The following is a 25375-nucleotide window of genomic DNA, read 5'->3' as shown; positions in this document are numbered from 1 at the left end:
AGCTAAAGGTAGGGGGCTGTCATTCTGAAATCCCTGATGACACCAGTAGTTTAATTTCTTTGTATTTTTACAAAGAACTTATAATTATTCTAATTATATTATTTATATTGAATTATTATATGGCATTACTCTTTGTTGGCGATTTATTAAGTTATTAATTACAAACATTTCTTCATATAATATTTGATTTAAACCCTAAAGCAAGAAGATCTACCCAGCACTATCTGTATATGTTTTGTACAGTCTGATAATCTATTAAGTCAAAGTAAAATTACACTAAACTCTGCTCATTAAAAACACATTTAAAATTCAAGTACATTTAGCAAAAATAAGCATGTTTTAATAGTCTGTTTCTTTCTTCTCTCAAGCACAATTTTGACAGAATCTGGGGTAAAGAATAAATAAGACATAGTGCAGTCCCTGAAGGGTTCATAATCAGATTAGGAGAAAGACAAAAGCAGATAATGTCAACAAAGTGTGGTAAATTCTGCAGTTATTAAGAATATGTTTGGAGTAAGAAAGACCTGGTTTAAATCTCAGAGCTGCCACTTACTGGCCATGTGATCTTGGCTAAATAATTTAACACCTCCGAGCTTTATTGTCTTCATCTATAAAAAGGGGATATCACTACTGACCCTTTAATACCGTCATGGGACACGAATGAGATAACACGTGCGATGCCTGGCACATGGTCTGTGCTTAGTACATGGCAGCTATTACTGCTAAGACTGCTTATGTTTGTATAGACTTATGTGCAGTGTGCTATGGGAGCCCAGAAAAGGGGAACTTAGCTCAGCCTGGGGAGTCAGGGAAGGTTTCCTGGGGAAGATGAGGGTTCAGCTGTGTCTTAAGGAATGGGAAAGAATTAGTGAAATGAAGAGCAGAATTGGTGTTCCGTGCTGAGGAAATATTTGGTATTTGCTGGCAGGTCTAGTCCAAAACTAGTCATGACTCAGTTCCCCCTTCTCTTGGCATCCTACAGCACAGGTGCTTCTTCCTCTGCGCAGAAACACCTCCCCAGAAACACCCATTCATCCCCTCGCTGCTATGTTGGCTTTGTCCTTTTAAGTATAATTCAGCCCTACAAAGGAAGGCAGATCAGGCCTCTCTAGAACCGTATCTGGTCTTTCCCGTTGTCTTAGTGCTATGAGAAGAGGTGAACTGCAGAGACAGTGCAGCTGGTGGCTAAGAGTTAGACTGCCTAGATTCAAATCGTGGCCCCATCAGTGTGTTGCTTTGGGCAAGAAGCTTTACCTCCATATGCTTCAGTTTTTTCCTTCTGTGAAATGAGGATGATAATCTCTAAGGGTGCTACCAGGATTCAGTGAGTTAATGCATGTAAGAAAATTAGAACAGGGTTTGGATGCTAATAAGCGTTAGCTATTAATTACGACCTAGCAAAATTAAAACCCTGTGTTTCATGGACAGGACATCCTTGAGAAAGTAGAGAATATACCAGATTAGAAATGTGGTCATCTATGGGGGGCAGAAGAAGCAAGAATAAAAGGGCAAAAAAAGAAGTATAATGTCTAGTGAATACCTATTTGATGCCAAAAGTACTGCATTAAGTGCTTCATATGTTCTTTCAAATGATTCTTTTAAAGATTTATTTATTTATCTTAGAGAAGAGGGGAAGGAGAGAGAGAATCCCAAGCAGACTCCCCACTGAGCACGGAGCCTAAAGGGGGGCTCAATCTCATGACCCTGATATTATGACCTGAGCCAAAATCAAGAGTCAGATGCCCAACTGACTAAGCCACCCAGGAGACCCTGTTCTTCCAAATGACTCTTATAATAGCTGTGGTAGGCAGGTGGTATTGTCCCTATTTTTACACATGAGCACGTGGGAGCTCAGAAAGGTCAAGAAATTTGCCTAAACAAACCAACAGGACCATGATTTAAAACCATGGATGGATGAATACAGCCATGCTCTCCCAACACCTACTTCTCTTCACCAGAATGGTAAAAATAGGACTCTATTTCCTTAGAAGGAAAATTATGATATCAAACTTCACATTGCTGAGAAGAAACCTGAGTTGCCTAGGTTTTAATATAATTTTCTAGACCTGCTCCAGGAAATATAAACATTTGTTCATGTTCTGATTTCACGTGCTATGCTGAAGATTCCATTTCATAAAAATCATACGCTACATATACAAAGCAAGAGAACCTTGTCTAGAAGTTTAGAGTATAATTATACAATGTGTAACAAAAATATTATTCTCAGGGTGCCTAGGTGGCTCAGTTGGTTAAGCGTCTGCCTTTGGCTGAGGTCATGATCCTAGGGTCCTGAGATTGAGCCCCGCATTGGGCTCCCTGCTCAGCAGGGAGTCTGCTTCTCCCTCTGCCTCTCCCCCCTGCTCGTGCTCTCTCTGTCTCTCTCTTAAATAAACAAAATCTTTAAAAAATATATTTTTTTCTCTAGAATTCCAATTGTACATTTTCAGACACAAAATGACTAGGCCTACATTTGTTTCATAACATGAGGTAGGTCAAACTCTAATCTCTGATTTATATTTTTTCAAGCCTAAATATTATGTAAGGTATTCTGTGGGTCTTTAATATCCGTGTGATTCATATTTCATATTAATTTGGATTCTCAGGTATTTTTTTTTCTACCAAAGAACATAAATTTCTAATAACAAAATGAGAATGAAGTTAGAAAAAAATAAAGTTAAAGAAAATCATGGAAAAAGGGGCGCCTGGGTGGCTCAGTCGTTAAGCGTCTGCCTTCGGCTCAGGGCGTGAACCTGGCGGTCTGGGGTCGAGCCCCACATCAGGCTCCTCCGCTGGGAGCCTGCTTCTTCCTCTCCCACTCCCCCTGCTTGTGTTCCCTCTCTCGCTGGCTGTCTGTCTCTCTGTCAAATAAATAAATAAAATCTTAAAAAAAAAAAGGAAAATCATGGAAAAGGTGAATAATATGAGACTATCTGGCTATATATAAAGTATTAACTTCATGAGTTGAACCCAGAAGTATAAACTTTTACATACATAGAAGGACTTTTCATATTGTCACTTCTTTGCCAATGGGAATGCTTTCCTTAAGTGTGGAGGAAAATCTCTTCCTTCTGTCTCTGTCTGTCTGTCTCCCTCCCACTCCCCCCACACATATACTCATGGGTCTTGTCACATGTTGGCCCTATACTGATGAAAAAGTACCAATCCTCAGGGGAAGCTTCAAATACTCTAAGACAAGAAGCTGCAAAGGTGGGGGGTTGGAGGGTGGTGAGCAGACAATCCTCTATAGAGACATTTTATATACATATATACTATTTTTTAAACCTAAAATATATATAATTTTTTTCTTTAATTACAGTTTCCCATATAACCATTAGTAGGTTCCAGTGATGCAAGCCATATTTATTAGAGGCGGCATGTCAAATAGGAGTTGACAATTACAGTCTCTATCAATACATATTATGCCAGACGGTAATGAGCCATCCACAAAGGGCTAGCTATCCAAAATAATCACGCTGCTTTCCAGAGAAATGTCGAAGAGGTTATGGTTTATTACACAGTGCTCATTAGATATACAGTGGCAGCATTAGCAATTTTTCCTTCATTTGCGTCTCATTTAAGGATCTGCCCCCACAAGCACAGTCAAATTAGTACACAAGGTTAAAACCATTATGCCCAGAAAAAAATTAAGTTGTATTTTATTTTACAGTAATGGTGGATCAAAGGTCCTTGGAATCTATTATTTGCGAAACCATTATCTAACACAGAATATTAACAAAAGGGAAAAGAAAAGCAATGCCCTGCCAGCATGGCTTTGACAGGAACAAAGACAGACTGTTTGAAATAAGCAAACACCACATTACTTAATTAAATACCCCTAAAAAAACCTATTTTAAAAATAACACTAAGGTTGTGACATCAACTGACAAAAGTCACAAAATTAAAGTTAATGATGAAGCACCAACCTATATTTTCAAATGCCTCATTTACATCAACTTATTTTTAAACATTTTTTACTCTGCTTTTGTGCTCAACTTGGTTATAAATTCACTTATTGCTATAAATACTTATTTTCTTAAAAAGATAACCGAGTTTCTCATCTTTGTGGCAAACCCACATTTATTGATATCTAATAAATTGGGGATTTTGCCTATAATTATTATAACTAGAAAGGTCTGGTCAAGAGGGGAGATCTTGCAGTTAAGTTACAAAAATTAAAATAGATATTGCTAAATAATAGCCACTTAATACATTTTGTCAAATCATCAGATAACCGATTAACAGCATTGGGATTGGGGTAAACAGTTATAGCAAAAAGATCTTTTGAAGAGATTTCTAAAGTCCTGACTGGTTGTTAATGAAATGTTAAAATTCATTACAATTAGAAGGGTAATGTTTCAAATATAGTTTCTCCATATGTTATTATTAACAGCCTGCGATTGTAGTCAATATTCAAGGATCCCTTGCTTCACTTTAAAGGACATTTATGGAGTGCCTGCCACATGTCAAACCCTGTGATAGGCTCTGAGAATTCATTAAAAAAAAAAAAAGAAGAAGAATAAAACCATAGCTCCGTTCTCAAGAAACTGATGGCCTGATCAGTGAAGGGTTTAGAGAGCAAACCAAATGATTTTAATCCTGGGCAGTAACTGCTACCTTAGAAGTGAACACAGACTTCCAAGGGAGCCCAGGGGAAGGGGCCCTCACCCAAATCTTGATGGAATAAAGAAAGGAGTTCCAAAGGAAGCAGCACTAAGTGAGATCTAAAGGATAATTCTACCAAGTAGGGAACAGGAGGGGAGAAATACGCTGGGAATGTGAAGTGGAGAGTGAAGGGCTGAAGTGGGACTGTTAACCTCAGATCATCAGAATATACTATTTTAAGGAATCTCTTTTAAACACTGGTCCAGATTAGAAGAAAACATCCTGAAGTTGGATTGATGGACTTTATGAAATAAGGTCAGCAAACAAGTTCTAGAACAGTTCAGATAACCATGTTTTAAATTTTGAAAAATAGTATCTTAAGGAAAACATTCCCTGGTCAGGTCCATGTATGGTAAATCAAATTTCAGAGTGGATAAATGTATTTTCTATTTAATGTTAATTAAATGTAACATGTAAGTCTGACTGAATAACTTGACATGACCAAAATCTGATTTTCATTGGCTATTCTAATTGATCTTTACTTTCACAAATGAGGGAAGTATCCTTGTCTTTTTCCCCCTAAACTGACACAAATATGAACTATAATGTATTATATGTCTAATATATGTGCCTATGACATACTGTACATATATTTTCAAAGTACATGTTAGAGATAATAAACTTTTAGAGGACAGAGAGTAGACTGATTTAATTCTTTTGGTACAGTACCCAGTACAGTTCAATGTAATCAGATACCTACAAAAGCATTTTTTTTCAAAGATTTATTTATTTGAGGGAGAGAGAAAGAGAGAGAGAGAGAGAGCACAACAGGAGAGTGAGAGGGAGAAGCAGATTCCCCACTGAGCAGGGAGCCCTATCCGGGGCTTGGTCCTAGGACCCTGGGATCATGACCTGAGCCGAAGGCAGATACTTAACTGACTGAGCCACCCAGGTGCTCCATGTGATGGACCTATTTCATATTAAATATAAAGATGTTTGAGTATTAGGTTTGATGACCATGCATTCTCCAAAGACAGTACACAGATTAAAACCTTGCCTGACCTCCCAGTTTCAGGAAAGAAGGGGAGCTCTGTGTTAGAAACCACCAGGACTTTGGGTTACATCTCTACCTCCTTATTCTATGTATAGAAAGAAAAGTTTCTGATACAATAAACATCATTTATAATAATAACAGAGGGGGTCAGCTTTTATTGTTTGAAAATAGCACTAAATTAGTACTGGTCATCATTTCTAGAAACAAAACTATTTGAGCACATATCGTTTGATGAGGCTATCTAGGTCAGTGGCTCCCTATCTGGAGTTCCTAGATCTTTTTTTTTTTTTTAATATTTATTTATTTTAGAAGGTGGGGGAGGGGCACAGAGAGAGAAGACAGAGAATCCAAAGCACACTCCACACTGGGTGCAGAGCCGGGCAGGGGGCTCAGTTCCAGGACCCCAAGACAATGACCTGAGCCAAAGGCAGATGCTCAACCGACTGAGCCACCCAGGCACCCTAGATCTTTAAGGATTCTTCATAGCAGGTAAAGAATTCTTCACAGAAGTGTTATTTTCCCCTTTCCAAAATGTCTAAGGAGACTTCATTCACCTCTGGATTAACGCATATCTGTTAATAAACATTTCAATTTTTCTTAGCTTTGTACGCATTGATAAGATGTGACAGTAGTGGTTATCTCACGGTCATCAGATGTTCAGATTGTCAGTTACAAGTGTATCTATAAAATGAAAAACTGAGTAATTATTATTTTACCTGTGAAGTGTGTTTGGTAAGCAGACTCTTTTTTACAGGACGATGGGAGAATAGCAAAAGGATAGGAAAGAGGTTGGGAGGCTATCATCACAAAGTCTACCTACACTGGCTGATTTCCCTCCACTTTTCCTTGGCCATCCTCTTTCTCTCACCAAGGCATTCTAAGAGAGAGCTGCCGTCCACTCCAACAACACATTTAACAGGAGGCCAGAAGAGGTCAGTGGAGAGTAGTGTTAGGCACCCCATCATCCCACCCACAGGGCTGGCCTCCAGCACATTTCAGGTCTCTGTCTACCCCCCCAAAAAAGAAGCTAAAACAGAATAAATCATTATGCTCAATTTTTTGCAATTTTGCTACAATCACAGATGACTTGAAGGCTGTTGTAATGTTCAACTTAAAAAAGAAAAAAAAAGTTTGAAGTAGAAAACAAATTCTTCTGGGGCGCCTGGGTGGCACAGCGGTTAAGCGTCTGCCTTCGGCTCAGGGCGTGATCCCGGCATTCTGGGATCGAGCCCCACATCAGGCTCCTCCGCTAGGAGCCTGCTTCTTCCTCTCCCACTCCCCCTGCTTGTGTTCCCTCTCTCGCTGGCTGTCTCTATCTCTGTCGAATAAATAAATAAAATCTTTTAAAAAAAAAAGAAAGAAAGAAAACAAATTCTTCTGTGTGGTTGTAAAATATAAGTTGTTATACTAAAAAGTTCCTTGAAGAGGACCATGACAATAAAAATGATAATGCCTTGATATTGGCATAACAATCCTATTTTCTCTGAGATAATAATCCATTTTTTCTCAAAAACAAAGGAGTTGCAGATATATAAAAATTCCCATTTAAATATACTCAATATCTGATTATTAGTGTTATGGGGGGGAAAAAGAGTATGCGATTAATAAGAACTAGAAAATCCCCAGCTTCTAAAGTGATTCTAAAACAAACAGAACAGCAAAATTAAACATGCTGTTCTGAAAATTTTAAATATTTAAATATAAATTTTTCTTCTCTTTTTATCTCCAGGGAAGTGTAAACTAAATAGAAAGCCTACGCCCATTTAGAGTTGAAGAATTAGAAGGAAAAAGACTGTGGACTTTTAAATAACAGTTTTTGTGTTTTCACTTGCCTCTCTTAGGAACTTCCTTCACTAAAGGCCCCCCTATAAGGTGTAGGTAGCATCTGTAAGCAAGTCTTAGCTAGTCCTTCACAGAGGAGTTACCTTCCTACCAAAATGAAGGTCATGGTCTCAGGCATATTTATGGAGGATAAGTTTGCAATAGCATACCAGACACAGAGAGAATGTAAACCATAAAAGACCACGTGGTACCTGACTTTAGGGGCTTTATGAATCTAAGAGGGGGGAAATGAGAAATGAGAAAATGCTAAGGAAAGACCTAAAATGGGTAGATATGTTGAATGGATCACAAAGAGGTCCAGGTTACCTTGCCCACCCCTCTAACTATTGCTGAAGAGGGTGAACTTCCAGCCAAACAGACTTTGCATCAGGTACGTTTGAAAAGAACAAGCTGACTATGAAACACTGCAGGTGTGTCAAAAAGAATGGGTTTTGCACAATTTAAACCACAAATTGAACTAATAATTTACTACTATTCTACCAAAATTCCCTGACAATTCTGATTTTTCAGCTTATTGTTTTTGTTAAATTAAAACTGCTCTGGCCTATCTACAAAGAGAGATAAAAAGTAAATTCCCATTTAAAAAAAAATCCTGCACTGAATGATATAAAATTAAATACAGAAATGCATTTTTAAGTGCAAAGAATCCTTCCACTGTTGCCAGTAAACAACTAACAAAGGGGAGTTCAGTAATTTCGCAGCCGTATTTTCTCACTCTCCTTCACTGAGAACACAGTCGTTTGCATGGCATAATAAGCTGTAAATTATAAACATTTTTACATAGCCTGCTGCAAAGAAAAGTCTGCCAGCTTTCTGCTATATTGGATAGTGTTCAAGTGATTAACTATAGCTTTGGAGAGAAGGGGTGGAAACTTGTTTTGCGTCTCAGTTTGTTGGTTCTCTTATGCACAGCCTCTAAAAATCCGTTACATCATTATTTGCCATGAATATGTAAGTAATTACAGTAGAGTAATAGAAGCTCTATATTTCTGCAGGATGTAAATTACCCATGGACAGCAGCAAATCTTGTAGGTGCATAATTATCCAAGTATTTCCTTGAAACAGTGCCTCCAATGAGTGTGAATATAGTGGTTTTCAATACCAAAATTTGTAGCACAGAGTATTTCAGGATTAATGACCAATGAAATACAGTTTGTTCCTGGTCTATAGGAAAAGCTCATTAGACAGAACATCTTCTTAGGGCACAAGATTATTTTAGAAAGTGGTTCGTGTATCAAGAAAAACATAACAGTTATCTGTTTTTCCCAATAGATAAAGAATAAATTTGTGAAAGGAAATGCACAGTTAAAGAGATACGGTTTGCAAATGTAAACATTTTTATTTTTAAATTGTAGAGAGCCCTATCATGATCCACATTCAACCTCAAAACAAAAAGAAATTTTGTCTCAATAAATCAACACTAATTCATGGAGCACTTGAGTGCCTACCATAGTGCTAGGGCTTTGGTGGCTAAAGAAAACCTCGTTTCTATCTAACTACACAATTCAGCACCACCAAACATAGAACATAAAAATCTGTGTTTAGTGCTGAGGATGTCAAGATGAGTAAGAAAGTATATTTAGGGCACCCTATTCCAGAAGCCACATTCAGTAATGGAAAGAACATGGATTCTATGGTCGAATGGGTTTTCAATCCCTCTTCCGCCATTCACTTACACTATAAACTTGATCAAATTACTAAATTTCTATAAGCCTGTTTCCCAAGAAAAGCAATTTTCTTAACTAATGTCATAAGGATTCAATTAATATATAAAGCACATGGAACTGGTACCAGACATATAAAAAACATAATAGGTGTTAGCTACAGTAATAATTACTATTTTTCTGTATTTATCACACTCAGCCTTGCACACAGCAGGTGCTCAACAAATAGTCGTTGAATAAATGAATGAATTAGTTAATGAGTGAATGAACAAATCTAGTAGAGGGATAAGATAGGTTCATAAGTTATTGCAAGACACACAAGAAGTGTCTCAAAGACACAAAATATAACAGAAGGCTCAGTAGTGGGAGATATGCTGAGTTGGAAGATGACGAAAACACAGGCCCTTTCCTCTAAAAGGTACTGTCCAGGGGGAAAACATATACATAAATTAGTCATCACAAAACAGTGTGTTAAGTGTTCTAAAAACTCACAGAACATTCCTTCTAGGTTCTGGCTTTAACAGAGCCATGGCTTTTCCTGTAAAAGCCCTGTATCTTTTTGAGTGGATACATTTAACCACCTATAAGCCACAGGCTGAGGAGTTGAGAGTTGGGACCAGTGTACTCATTATTTCTTCACCATCCTGAGAAAACCACAGATCCTCTACATTACTTTCCGCTGCCACTCCTCTCCTCTGTTACTCTGTTTTCATCGGAGTCCTTGGCATCTCGTTCCGTTCTGTTGTTCTCCTGGCTGACTTCAATCACATGAACTGCTCGCCCGCAGTTTCTCAATCTACTCAACTCAATCTCTACTATTTTCCATCAACCTCACCCTCAGGCACGACTGGAACTTACCATTCAGAACTGTTCTACTTCTAAAATGTTCATTGTGAACCTCCTACTTTCTATCTTCAACCTCCTAACGTCTGAGCTCCCTCATTACTACTCCAACCCAGAATATGAATCATCAAGACCTCCAGACCTTGATCACTATTTTCTCCCTAATTTTGGACTCCCTCAGCCTCACTTTCTTCTTCATCAAACCTAAATAATTTTTTTTAAGTTTATTTATTTATTGAGTAATTGCTATCCCCATGGGGCTTGAACTCATGACCCCAAGATCAAGAGTCGCATATTCCTCCAACTGAGCCAGCCAGGTGCCCCACACCTAAATAATTTATTAGGTCAAGCATTCCTCTGCATATATCCTTTTCTTGGTGGGCAAAGAAAAACACTGATCATGCTTTTACCTTCTCCACTTCTATTCTAGGGCTGCTAGGAATTGCTGTAAGAAATTCGTGTTTAATCCTGCAGGGAATGGGACATCAGTGAAGAATTAAGGATATTTTAGTCCACTTACAAACTTAAAAACTTGAGAAAAGGAGGAGGGAATTGGGGAATCTTAACAGAAGAAAATGAAGACCCAAGATACCAGTAACGACAGGGAGGAAGGATGCCAGGATTAGAGATAACCAACCTAAGGATCTGCTCTCTTTTCCTCTATTATCACCATCAGCCAGCTACACAATCCAAGAGTGAGAAAAATCCAAGAGCATAGTGGAGAAGGGAGTTTCTCGGGCACTGTAGATGCCAGTTCTCTAGTAGCATCTCACCCGAGAGGTGTTAAGGATTATCTGTCTTTATTAAACAAATTTAATTTTATTAAATATGGAAGGATTATGGACCCAATAGTGAATATGGTTATAGCTTAAAGTTAAGTTGCAGAAACAGAGTTATAGAAATGAAATTGCATCAATAGTGTCAGATGGCTACTAGATACATAAATTCTTTTCTCACCTTGTCACTAAAGGCCAGAGACTATTTCTTATTAATATTTGCATGCTTAGCCCTGTGCCTTGCAGACAGGAGGTAGTCAGGATGTGTCATATCGTATCACACGCTACTCTGAACCTAGCTGTGTATGTGTCCTGTTAGTTGAGCTCCTTGACCTGAAGCCCATTATTATCCCCATCTTATAGATAAGTAATGACACAGAGCGATTAAGGGACTGGCTTAGGTCAAATAACCAGTCAGCTATACATTTGAGACAAGAACCCAGATCTCTAGCCCTTATACCCATGTCTCTGTTACACCACACTGTCCACTGGTGGGGGTGCCTTGAATCTGGGTTCAAAGGATCAACAGGAAGAATGAAGCTATTAAGCAAACTCTGCCACTAAGCATTTTAAGTGACTGCAAGTCTTCTACGTATAAACATAACATTTTGTTACAACGAATGTCAAGAATTAAGCCCTATTTGAAATGCAGAATTAGGGGAGCCTGGGTGGCTCAATCGGCTAAGTGTCTGCCTTTGGCCCTGGGCATGATCTCAGGGTCCAGAGATTGAGCCCCAAGTGGATCTCCCTGCTCAGTAGGGAGTCTGCTTTTCCAGAACTCTCCCTCTGCATCCCCTCCTCCCGCCCCAGTTGTACTCTCTCTGTGTCTCTCTCAAATAAATAAATAAAATGCAGAATTAGACACTGGACATTGCCTTTGACTATGGCTTCTTGCTAGTCAACACAGCCCTTCTTTGGTACCAATACCAAAACAATTTATGCAGTGTGTTTTTTGCTGTGATGTAGTCAGGCAGGCTAATCTATAGCAAGATATTTATATACAATAAACGAACTCTCAGCTGAGTAGATTAGTAGCTGAGCCCACCTACTTTTTGTGGTTAATTATACTTGTTTTGTAAGAGGCTGTTCTTATTTTGTGTTTTTCCAACAGCTCTGGTGAAGTAATGACTTGTGATGTACAGTACGCTGAACATAAAGAGCCTTCCCCTTTCTTGTTCAACATATAATTGCTGCATTTGTGCATGCTGTGTAAGTTGAAAATAACAATAAAAAGTTAATGAAGAAAATAAGTACTGGTTGTAATGAATTAGTAATATTGCTAGATTTGTATCTGGAGTTTATTTTTATTGTTGTAAGTAGAATACCACCAATAGGAATATGCACTCAAAGTGCACATGCTTTCATCTCTTGAAACCTCTCTGAAAGGGAGCTGAGATATCTTTAGGAAATTATCTTCAAAAGCATACTCTAAATTCAATTATTCGGCATAATCATTTTAAATCACTGTCAATAAGCACTCCTCATTTTCAAGATTCTTGTACAAAAAGATACATTTTAGGGGCGCCTGGGTGGCACAGCGGTTAAGCGTCTGCCTTCAGCTTAGGGCGTGATCCCAGCGTTCTGGGATCAAGTCCCACATCAGGCTCCTCCGTTATGAGCCTGCTTCTTCCTCTCCCACTCCCCCTGCTTGTGTTCCCTCTCTCGCTGGCTGTCTCTCTGTCACATAAATAAATAAAATCTTTAAAAAAAAAAAAAAAAGATACATTTTAAAATAGGTTTTTATTGCTTTATAAGTATGAAATATAACATTCTTTTAAGTTTCAAGTTAATTTTCATCATACAAAATAATATGAATAGATTCTCTTTATAAAAAAGTTAAATGTTGCAAATAAAGTCCCCTTTGATGATTTCCTTATAGCTCTTCCCAAGCCTCCCCCTCCCTGCTTCTTCCAACCACTGTCATCATCAGGAGGGTGACGTTCTTCCACTCTTTTCTAGTATTTACATATGTCATCTTAAAAAAAAAAACAACTATACTTTAATGCTACATATTTCAATATTATTTCACATTAATGTAATTGAGCCCTAAATAAGTATAATTAACATGTTCCTACTTAAGCCTCATTTCTTTTTTAGAGATTTATTTATTTGAGAGAGAGAGAGAGAGCGAGCATGAGTGAAGGAAGGGCCAGAGGGAGAGAATCTCAAGCAGACTCCTCCGGAGAGGAGCTGGAGGTGAAGCTCGATCTCAGGACCTTGAGATCATGACCTGAGCTGAGATCACAGGTTGGATTCTTAACCAACTGAGCTACCCAGGTGTCCCAAGCCTCATTTGATCATTCTTTGATTTGGTCAATCTTCAAGGTAAATATGGTTTCTTAATTTTGTTCGGCACTTTTAAGTACTAGACAAATTCTAATGTGTGGTATGAAGGTGAAGATTGATGGTCTACTGCTACCATGACTAGAAGTCATCAGAAATTCATACCACATTAAAACGATAAATTATGAACTACAGTATCTGCAGCTGAGACCAAGACTAATCCCCTAAATGGAAAGATTTATAAACAACAACAGAACTCACTTCTTTTACCATTTTTAAAATTTTCCACCTTTCTCCTTAAATTAAGATTTCATTTAGGCCTTCAAATATTCTACCACCACTTCTTCTGTGACAGAATCCCAAGCCTGACAAGCTTTCTCTTAGAGGAGAAAGCACTGTTAACATGAGTCATTTTATTACGATGTTTTCTGGATTTAACTTATAGTTATGTTTATAATGCTTTTTTTTGGTGATTATTCTTAAAGCCCAACAATGACCTTAGGATATAATCATTAATTTAACCTTAATGAACTGAATAATACACTGAGTTAAAAAAAGAATTAGCATAGTTACCAAGAAATTGATGGTGTTCATTTTAAGATTTTATTTATTTATTTGAGAGAGAGAGAGTGAGCAGAAGGAAGAGGGAGAGAGAATCTGAAGCAGACTCCCCACTGAGTGCAAAGCCCAACGTGGGGCTCAATCCCATGATGGTGAAATCATGACTTGAGCCAAAATCAAGAGTTGGATGCTTAACCAAGTGAGCCACCCAGGCACCCCGATGGTGTCTATTTTAACACGGATGGTAAACCTAAGAAAGTAAATCATTTTGCTTCACTCCTGCTTTCTTTATAAAAACAACAGCAACAACAACTATACTTTATGCATTTTCATAGACTACTTGATCTTGCCAAAAAGGGCAAAAGATAAAAGTTCAGGTCAGCCCAAGGACTCTAAGGTCCTCATTCTAATAGCAGGACTAAGCTAACTACCAAGCTTTTACCGGTTTTTATGAAGTGCGTAAGTAAAACATATATACAGTTAAAAAAAATTCAGACCACCAAAGAGGACATAAAATGAATGAAGTCTCTCATCCCATTTCCCCCCACCAGTTTCCCCTCCCCAGAAGTGACCACAATTAACTCTTTGTGTCTCTTTTAAAGCATTTTCCATGCATAGAAAAGTCCACTGTCCACCCACTCAAGCCCCAATGGGATCAAACTATAATATGTTTCTGCATCTTGCTTTTTTTGATTCTTTGAGATCTTTCCAGATCAGACAAAAAGACCTCCTTAATCCTTTTAAGAATTCATTTGATACTCCCCTGCATCAGAAACAACATGGGCTCTACTGGTGGATGCTTTTTTTCCTTTTTGGGGGGTTGCTGTTATTCTTGCAAACTCTGCTACAAAAAGCATTCTTATACATACATCTTTGAGCATTTATGTTAACGCATCAGCAGTTTTGCTCAATCAAAGGGTAGATGGATTAAAATAAAATTTATGGCTAAAAATGCTATAGCTACCCCAAGCTGGGCAATGTAGTCTAGCTGAATAGTCAGGAAGAAAAGAAAATGTGCTTGGCAAACTTGTTCCAATCTCTTTTATCAGTTAAATAAGAGGTGTTGGGAAATTTCAGGCAACAAAGGTAGAATGAAAATATGTGGTCTGTTTATAACTGCTAGTTACCAAATTATTTTCTAAGTAACTATATCAATTAATGTCCCTACTAACAAAGCATTCACGTGCTTACTTCCTTACACACTCACAAACACTGGGTAGCAAACTTTTTAATCTTTGCCAAACTAACAAGGGAAAACTGATTTTGTTTTAATTTGTCCATTATGATCAATTTCAACCTTTTTCCCCTGTTATTTACTAACCATCTATGATTCTTCTTCACTGAACAGTCTGTTCATTTCTTTAATCCATGTTTGTGTTATATTACCTTCTTCTGGATTTATAAGATCTTCAACTGACTTGTTTATTAAAAATTGGCCCTTTGGCTTGCATGTTGCAAATATTTTTGTAACTTTGGCATTTTCTTTTGACTTTATGGTAATTTTTCCCCACTGAAGAATTATCTGTCTTGCAGTCAAATGTGTTTTTTGTTTATAGTTTCAGAGTTTTGGAACCTTTTAGGAAGGTCTTCCTTGCTTGAAGAAATAATAATAATAAAAATTTTAAAAATAATAATTTAAAATTATTATTAATCGGCTATGATCATTAGTCATTGACTGCCATCAATGTGTTAGGAATATGCCGAATGCTGGGATAACATGGAGAAAACAGACTATCTGAACTATGTTTCATAGCACACAAAATACACAGTCTTCTGTTATCAGTATTACAAATAAATACAGAAAATGATCAGTCCATAATTTTATTCTTATTCATCAGCTCACCTATCACCCAGAAGGAATACTGTCACTACACCGGTTCCCCAGCACAGCTCATTCTCCTCCCTCTGGAAATGGAATTGAGGACAACATAAACTCAGAAGAGTCTAAAAACCTACCAGTAAAACTTTAAGCCATATAGATGCCAGAATGGAAGCTGCGGAAATCAGAGGTGAGTAAATAAAACACAGTGAAAGAAGGAACAGGTCAAAATATGAAGGGAAAACAAAATAAACTTCTGATGGGATTTAACAAAAATTAGGGGTGCCTGGGTGGCTCAGTCAGTTAGGCAGCTGGCTCTAATGATTTCGACTGAGGTCATGATCTCAGAGTCCTGGCTGAGGGTCCACACAGGGCTCTGTGCTCAGCAGGGAGTCTGCTTGAGGATTCTCTCTCTCCCTCTCCCTCTTCCCCTCCCCCTGATCTTTCTCTCTCAAATAAATAGAACTTTAAAAATAAGATAAAATAAACAAAAAATTTAGTAGCTATTCTGCAGCACTATGTGTGTTATTTTTTGTGTTTTTTAATGATATTCCACTAATACTTTTCTTCTTTGAAATGTCACTTTACATCTTATTTTACACAATAACTCACTTAAAAATTTGAGACTTTTTCATGTTCTGTGAAGAGTACGTTAGAGTCTGCTTTACAGCTCACGTCCTGAATTAGAAGTTGAGAAGGACATAATAAGGTACAGTCACTGTGAGATACAGTCCATGTTAAACTACTCTAAAAGTCACACACTGTAAAATGTATGATTCTAATGTTTATTTTGGTCTACTACATTTATGTTCTAGCCATGCAAAGATTTAAAAGAATACTCTGTCCAAGGCACTGGTGTGCTGTAAATACGTACAGAGCTGGGCAGGGTAGTCTAGCTGAGTAGGCAGGGGGAAAAGAAAATGTGTTTGGCAAACTTGTTTCAATCTCTTCTACCACAGTTAAGAAAATGTGTTGGGAAATTGCAGGCAATGAAGGTAGAATGAAAACATGTGGTCTGTTTATAACAGTTAGACAAAAAAAATAATTGAATCAATTTTTGCTAAAACAACCGAGAAAGCTGAAAATTCACCTAAATTTCTTTAAACTTAATAATTATGTTACATTAGAGAAGTCTACACTTTGTAATATCATTATTTTTATAAATTGTAATGATTTTTTTCACATAAAATAAAAATATTCTATCATTAAGATAATAGAAAGTTATAAATTTATCTTCTCAGGAGTGGCTAGGGATACCCTGCAATTTAGTAATACTTTTAAATATTAATTTTTTATTATCGAAGTATAGTTGACATATGTTATATTAGTTTCAGGTGTGCAACAGTGATGTGACAGCTCCATACGTTACTGAGTGCTCACCACCATAAGTATAGTCACCATCTGCCAACATACAACATTATAGTAATACTTTTTTGATTGATCACTTTTGCAACCAATTTTTTATTTATTTATTTATTTTTTAATTTATTTTTTTAAAAGATTTTATTTATTTATTCGACAGAGATAGAGACAGCCAGCGAGAGAGGGAACACAAGCAGGGGGAGTGGGAGAGGAAGAAGCAGGCTCATAGCAGAGAAGCCTGATGTGGGGCTCGATCCCATAACGCCAGGATCACGCCCTGAGCCGAAGGCAGACACTTAACCGCTGTGCCACCCAGGCGCCCCTGCAACCAATTTTTTAAAAGTCAGGATTGGTGGAATAAAACTAAAGTCCACAGCCTTGTTGGCAAAAGGCTACAGTAAATGTTTATAGTGCAATTTTATAAATGAAGCTCTCTTACCTGTTTTTCAAAATGTAGTTATTACATTTAAACCTCGCTTCTGCCTCTCTTGGCCACTAAATGGTAAGTTTCCTAAACATATCCACAGGTTATATCCATCAGTTATATCCTTAGGCCAAACAAAAGATTTGGTCACCTAACTCACTTTTGGTCCCTTAGGTAATTTACTCAGGTCCCATTATCTGACCTCAAAGTCAAGTTTATGAGAGAAAAACACAGACAATGTAAATCCCAGCAGTTTGGAGGTGAATTAAAAAGCTCCCAAGTCAGTACTTCCCTCAAATGTTAAATAATTCACCGTGGCATTATAGATACAAGCCTCCAGCAAAAGTTACACTTGAACAATTAAGGAAGCAAGAGCCAAACAAATGACTTCAGTGGTAGAGAAACAAATTATGGTTTCTCATAGTATTGTGCCAAATTACATTTTCACATTAACAAGTGTGTAAAACACCCAAGCATCACCAACGACTTACTAGATTAAGTTTGATTATAGAAAATAGCCTGGAACAACACACCAGGATTATTTGCTAAACATAATTATGGATCCTATACACTTGGGTATGAAACCCATTTATTTTATTTATAAAGTTTTTATATTCATAATGTACCACCTACTCTTTTGTAAAGTTCTTTTACAATTGTTCATGTTACAATCGTCTGTCAAATGTGTTATATTCCTATAAAGGATCAGAAGGCGATGCAAAGTGGCTAGATAAGAAATTCAAAACACAAGATCACATCACAGTACACTGTGCACACGGATATCAGCACCTGCATAGTAGAAAGGGGGCACACTTAAGAGTAACAGCGGGATTTAAATCCCAACTCTATCGCTTTCCAACTAGAAGATTTCAGACAATTCTTAATTTCAGTATTAATTTCTTTTTCTGCAAAATGGGAATAATTCATTTATGCAAATATTTATTGAACACCTACTATGCATCAAATAGTACTTTCCAAGGGTTGTTTTTAATTTAGAATGTGAGATAATAAAATATAGCTGGTGTTCATTAGAGGTATGTATGGTTACCTAATTGCAAGAGCAGAAGCCTGACCAATCAAATAGGGTCAAAGTCGACAGACTGAAAATCAACAGAGCTCCTAAAGGAAACAGAGATACATGGGATACAAGGTGCTATGGGATCCATTTGCTTTCCAGGGATTAACAAGGTTATTGGTATTTGTTACAGATCTTTATGTGTTTTCTCAGTTAATTCAACTAAACTCAAGCAAGGGCTCTTTACAAAACTCATAAGGTAAAGTTTTGAGCTGTAACTCAAACAGGTTGGGGGAAGGATGTAAAGGTATAAAAGATGTGCCAACTTACTTTCCGTTCAGAAGTTTTTCAAAGACACGCTTACAAGAAGACCCTTTCTGGCATACTAATTTAATGGATAGTCTAACCTGTATGGGAAGTAAGTTCGTTGAATCAGACTAGACAAGCAGAATGGAATCAAGAAAAAAAATATGAAATTTGGAAGGAAAAGAACTGTAGCTGGATCCTCAACTTGTCTCATTTGCCAGTTGCGCCACTTCGAAAAAAATCTCAAGATTTTTGAAACTCGTTTGCTCAAGAGTAAAATAAGTGTAACGACAACTCTTACCTATAGCATTTTTGTAAGGATCAAATGAGATAACTATAATAAAAACGGTCAGTAACCTACAAAATACTAAACAAAAATAAATTATTTCACAGTGAGTAGGGACTGAAAATGATCCTAAGGTATCCTTTTTGGTGAAGATACTTGCATGGATAAATGGTAAAAGGTCTGCAAAATTACCCTGACTGGAGGAGGGGTCATTTGTAGCCATGACAGTAATAACTCTGCTTGCTTGTAAATGAGGAAGGGTCATTAGACTTCACAGCTGGTAAACAGTAGTCATTTCTAAATACCATATAAGAAGAAATGTATGGATAAAACAACTAGGAACAAAAAAAACTAAGGTATGGATTGATTTTTAAAGCAAATCCATAAGATATGTTAGCCATAAGTCAAACTTCCTAGAAATGCTTCCTTTTGTGAGGAAAATTTCCTTGTCACCCCTGTTTTTAGAGTGGTTTTAATTTCGCAGGGCAAAGTCCACCTGAAGGGGCTCCAGAGAGGCTTTTAACACATGGTCAAGTACAATAAATACTAAGTTAAATAAAGTTATTGTTGATATGCTATTACTAAAAAATATGCAGTGATTATTTTATGCAGTGATTTAAAAAAAAATAAAACTGAAAATTTTAAGTTTGTATTATAGGAAGCAAAAATGACTCATACTCACACATTTGTTTTTTAGTCTAAATATGTAGGAGAAAAAATTTCTTATTCCAGTAAGCTTAGTAAAAACCTCTTCACCATAAAAATAAGCATAATAAATACAGCACTGAAGTACACTACTTCTCCTAAAATGATAGTTGCAACATTATTTTATAGTTAGGTATCATTTTGAGTAGGTTTAAAAATCAAATCCCGTACTAAATCTCTATAGAGAAACAATGATACTATGACGGCAAAGGAGGGGTAGTCATGAATAGAAAACTTTAAATGGCCAGAACAGAAATGAAAGTTCTCAAAACAAATGTACAGGGAAATTTACCAGTTATGCATGGAGCCACTAAGTCTATCAGACTTGTTAAGAACAATAAAAATATATTAAAAGGGGGAGGTGCCTGGCTGGCTTAGTCAGGAAGAGGGTGCGACTCTTGATCTTGGGGTCATGAGTTCTAGCCACACACTGGGTGCACAGATTGCTTAAATAAATAAATAAATAAATAAATAAATAAATAAATAAACTTTTTTTTAAAAAAAGAACAATAAAAATACATTTTTAAACCTTTAACAAAATAGGTTGATCTGTACTTGAATAGACATAGAATGACAAAGAACTAAATAGTGATCTCCGCTGACCACTGTTCAGGAAAAGGAAACACAATTTTGAAAGCAATGTCAAAAGACTAAGTTCTTCTTACCATGAATAGATCCCACTGACCATGTCATAGTTCTGACATGAAGTATTCATGCTGCTGGGCCCAGCTGCTTTAGAAATAAGTAGCACCACCAAGCCCCTCAACTGGAGGTTATGCCGGCTATCATGAACAAGCCCCCTGCAAACAAAGAAAGAAGAGGATTAATATACTCTCACAGAATCAGCCACATCAAGTTAGGAAATTGCTACTATTCACCCAGACTTCCAAACTCAGAGAATGGAACTTGGGGAAAGAAAGAGAAGCGGGGGAAGAAAGAGCTAACAGCAGAAAGCAATGAGTTCAGGAAACAACTACAGAAACCCATGACTGGTTTCAAAAGTGACAGTCTCCAATTATGGGGCCTAATGATCTGGCTTCCTCCTCTTTCTGGCTTTTCCTATGGTCTGACCCTACATCTCACAATCTCAACCATTTGCTCAACCCATAGTTTTAAACTGCTCTATGGTAGCTAATAGCAACTGAAATGCAAATTGCATGGCTTGGATGAACTGATATTATTTGGTGAGGATGGTGGGAAGGGAGAGTGGTAAAAAATGATTTCTGTCTTCACAGGTAGAGAAGATGCTCAGAGAATTAAAGTGACAAATCCAAATGACTTAAAAATTTATTTGATAAGTAAAATGGAAATGTATGCCATCAGCAAGTCTTGCCATTTCCTATTATTTACGGAAAGCATTATCATTCTAGACAACAATATGGCTTTAACTTAGCATGTCATTTTATTTTTGCAATGAGTATTGAATTTTCATAATTTCTACTATAACTAAGGCCAGGAATTAATCGGGTTTTTTTTTCCTCCAAGTATTGCAAACGGTTGCCATATAAGAACTAAATGGCATCACAACAAAGAGAGAGAGAGAAAGAAAGAAACAAACAAACAAACAATGGGCAATATATTATAATAAATTAATATTTAGAAATATACTCATGAGCACTAATCAAATAGATAATATCCATACATAAATAACACACAAACATAGTTCTTGAATGTAGTGAAAAAAGTATTAAAATCATATTATACTTGGTTAAGTTATTAAGTCCTCTTTGGTAAATTTTGAACAAAGAATTAATTTAAATTAATTAACACAGCCAAAATTAATGAGTTAGTTCACTACTTAAGAAAAGTCTTTGCCCGGGGCGCCTGGGTGGCACAGCAGTTAAGCGTCTGCCTTTGGCTCAGGGTGTGATCCCGGCGTTATGGGATCGAGCCCCCCATCAGGCTCCTCCGCTATGAGCCTGCTTCTTCCTCTCCCACTCCCCCTGCTTGTGTTCCCTCTCTCGCTGGCTGTCTCTATCTCTGTCGAATAAATAAATAAAATCTTTAAAAAAAAAAAGGAAAGAAAAGAAAAGTCTTTGCCCCTCATGCCTCCAAACAGAAATTTTAAAAAGAGCCCCTTTGTACCCTTCTTGGTTTCCAAATAAGGCAGATCTTCAGGCTCTCTGCAAAGGAACAGATATAGCTCTTTGTCTAATTATATTTTCCCCTCAATCCAGTAAGTGATCGTCAGCAAGTTTGAGGGGTCAGTAATTTAAATTTCCTAGGAAAAAAGAAGCTAATTTATAGGAATTAAGTTATATCACAAGAGAAACAAATAATCATCAGAAATACCCAAAGTTGCTCATTGTCATGTAGCTTTCTACTTAGATCCTACAGACCTGAACGGGAGGGAGGCTGGGAAGCACCCTACTTTATAACAAGTAAATGTAAAGTGGGAGCAGGAGCACTTTCTAAGTTTTCTGCTTTGAATTATAAATTTTAACTTATGCTGCTAGATCCTTATTAATGTATGACCTAAAGTGAATCTTTATTCTTCTCTTTCTAGATAATAATATTAAAGAGAAGGTCTGAATTGGCTCTTAATTCTAGAAAGGGAAAAGAGGAAGGTGAGGCTGTGTGTGCGCGTGCATGTGCTTGTCTTTTGGGGGTTGAGCCTGGTTAGGGATGAAGGATATGATGACATAGTAAGACCTCCAAGAGGGCGAGAAACTGGAGAAAAGTCTGACTACATCATGCTGATGAAACAGTTCTGACAACAGTTTTGACACCTTCCTCAAAGTTCTCAGAGATGGGTCCTTTCACAGAAGACACAGACATAAGCTAAGAAGAAGAAGGAGAAGAACAGCAACAAATACTATATAGTGCTTCATATATGGCAGGAATTGTTCTAAGAATTTACTATATATTAACTAAATTAATTCACAAAAACTCTAAAAGGAAGGTACCACAATTACTCTGATTTTGCAGATGAATGAGGAGAATGAGGCACACCGAGAGATTGTGCAACTTGTTCATGGCTGGTAGGCAGTAGAGCCTTGACGAAGCCAAGATTTGAACCCAGGCCAACTGGCTTTAGAATCTATATACACTCTTAACCATCAAGCTATAGTGACTCTCCAATCTGCTTCATCTCATGTACAAAACTATTTGCTAATAAGTCAAACTAGAAGAGTGCAGCTTCAGAAACAGTTTTTTTTAAAAAAAAATCCTTTTCCCATTCGCTAGCTGTATGACTTGGAGACTGTTACCTCTGCTATAAAATGAGGTTAATGACGTCTACTTGCCATCGTCATTTTATGCAAGAGGCAACAAGAGTAAAGTACGTAACACTGTGGAAGCAGGTGGAAGGTGATCACATAATCAGAAAATTACATTCTCTGTCCTTATGACTTTTTTGCCACCTATTTTTTTTCTCAACTCATATTTCTTTCTTTCTTCTAGTCCATTTCTCCTCCTATCTCTCAAAGTCTAGCCCACTCTACCAGCATACATAATCCCCTATAAATTTCCTTTTCCACCTCCCAAAATAATAAAAGTTGAGGAATTCTTCCCACACACCCCCACCCTCTGCAAACACCATCATACATCACTGAAGCACTTGCCACTTTGAGAACGCATTCTGAAAAGGTCAGGAAGAGAAACTGTAATGGACTGGCTGACAGAAACCAAGAGGACCGTCAGAAAAGCACACCTGACAGTGGTTAGCAACCCGAAGAAGAGATTAACAGCTTAAGTAAATTAAAAAACTGCTTCCAAACACCACTTCTTTAAATTTCTTTCATTAACACCCTTAAAAAAAAAACAGTACCAAGAAAAAGTCCACAGCTCAAAAATAAGCTCACAATCAAAAGAAAATAAGAAAGTTTGCTTCTGAGCATAAAAAAAATCCCTAGGATTCTATATTATAGAGATAATATGTTTATTCGAGTCCAGGCTGTACTTTGCCTGAGTTGTACTTTGCACGAGTTCTTCTCAGTGCCTCTCTTTAGGAGGGACACTGATGAGCCCGAGCATGTCTAGAAGACGGTGAAATCTTCTACCGCCACATGCATGCCTGCAGAAAAGGCTCTGGATGCTAGCTTGGGGAACAGTTAAGTTGGTGTCCTCCAATTTATCCAGGCAAAGATACAGTGAATGCTCGCTGCCTGTTAGGCATGGTGTAAACAACAGTGGAGGACATGATGAGGGCTGGTGAGCTGTGCTCTCCCTTCTTGTAGATAATACAGTCTGGATTAAAAATCCCAATAAAATGTGGCATGAGCTACTTTAGGGGATGAACAAGGGCTGTGAGAACACAGAGATGGGGCCACTAACATAACCCGGGGCAAAGAGGGGTGAAAGAGACCGCCCTGACACCTAAAGGATGAGGAGGAAGTAGCCAGGGGAGCTAAAGCTGAAAGGGAAAGTGAAGGGGGAAGAAAAAAAAAGGGGTTCCAAAGAAGAAACAACATGGGGTGAGGGTTTGAAGGAAAGACAGGAGGGCACAGCGATTTCCAGAACCAACATGGCAGGAGCATAGCATGTGAGGGGAAGAGTTGGGAGAACGAAAGCTAGAGGAAGGCATAACAGTGGTCTATTTGTCTGAAAGGGCTAGAATTACTGCAGAAGCTGACACGACTGGGTAGAAAATATGGAAATAGAGCAGGCCAATTCTGACTCAACCTGAAGAAATTAAAAAACAAAGTAGCCTCTGGTGGTGCTGAGGCCCTTGTTAAACAGAGATGTTCGGGAAGCTGCACAGCCTCTGACACACACATTAGAAAGAAGCCTGGACTATTTGACAGCTGAAGTGTCTTTCTTACTCTGATTCTTTATGCTCTCACCTCAGTTATTTAATTATCTAATACTCCTACAATATGTATAATAGGTCTAAAAATTGGAAGAATCCTTTATTGTCGTTAAAATTATAGTGTCATGAATGAAAGCCGTATTTACTAACTTGAAATCTTTCTCACTGAAGTTCTACAGAATTGTGTTCCTTTTAGCTCATGTCAACTAAAACTTCATCACTCATTCAGTCAGTCAGTCAGTCAGTCAGTCAGTCATTCAACTAATTCAGACTGAACACCTTCCATAAATTAGGCACTGTCTAGGCACAGACGCAGTGGCGAGCAAAACCAGGTGTGGAGCTCGTGGAGCTTGCGAGCTAGTGGAAGAGACTGGAAATAATGAAAGAATCACAAAGATATGTAAAATTACAACGGCAATAAATACCACAAAGGAAAAAGGTGGTACCTGGAGGTTTGTAACAGGGAAACTGACCTAGCAAGGGAAGTCAGAGGCTTCACTGAGGAAGTGATGACTGAGTTGATACCCAAAGGAAGAATAGGTGTAAAAGGGGATAGTGGGAAGGGAACAGACAAGAGGAGTATACCCACAGCACAAAACCAGGTATACGTGAGGATGAGAGCACCGTACAAAGTGAGGCTGGAGACAGACAGGACTAGACCACACAGGATGAACAGGCCATATGAAGACTTTGGCTCTTTACCCAAAGAGTGATGTGAAGCCACTGTAGTTTATATTAAGCAGCTGGTGACATAATCAGATATTTTTTAAAAACCCAAAAAAACAAAAAATCCTGTCCTCAGTGGAAAAACAGCACAGGTGGAAGGGAAGGAGGAAGACAAAGTGGGTATGAGGAGACGTGTTAGGAGGCTTCTGCAGCAGTCAATGAGAAACACGGGGGTAGCGTGGTGGATAAGAGAGAGGTACCAAATCTAAAGTAATATTGCAATTCAATTTAAATAGATGGTGGATACTATGCAGTCCTGGAAAATTAGCTAATACGGATATAGCACTAATTTTAAATAATATAATCCTGAAAAGTCTGTAGTTGAATTTGGGGGCAGGGTAGGAGGGAACTTGGCCC

The 25375-nt window shown here is 37.7% G+C and overlaps 1 protein-coding gene across 3 annotated transcripts in view; it reads right to left on the bottom strand.

Moving 5' to 3' along the window:
- PDSS2 (decaprenyl diphosphate synthase subunit 2) overlaps window positions 1-25375 on the bottom strand; it is a 234171-nt gene that overhangs the window by 115206 nt on the left and 93590 nt on the right. For all 3 annotated transcript variants that reach the window (XR_008959010.1, XR_008959011.1, XM_026511702.4), the window contains exon 2: window positions 20208-20342. Coding sequence is in view for 1 of the 3 variants with exons in the window: in XM_026511702.4 (XP_026367487.1) it covers window positions 20208-20342 (135 nt within the window). In the remaining 2 variants the exon portion in view is untranslated. The remainder of the gene's footprint in view (window positions 1-20207; window positions 20343-25375) is intronic.

This window comes from Ursus arctos, unplaced genomic scaffold (assembly GCF_023065955.2).
Source record: "Ursus arctos isolate Adak ecotype North America unplaced genomic scaffold, UrsArc2.0 scaffold_13, whole genome shotgun sequence".
Taxonomy (NCBI): domain Eukaryota; kingdom Metazoa; phylum Chordata; class Mammalia; order Carnivora; family Ursidae; genus Ursus; species Ursus arctos.
Note: the sequence above shows the minus strand (reverse complement) of the source record. Positions and strands in the feature narration are given on the sequence as shown.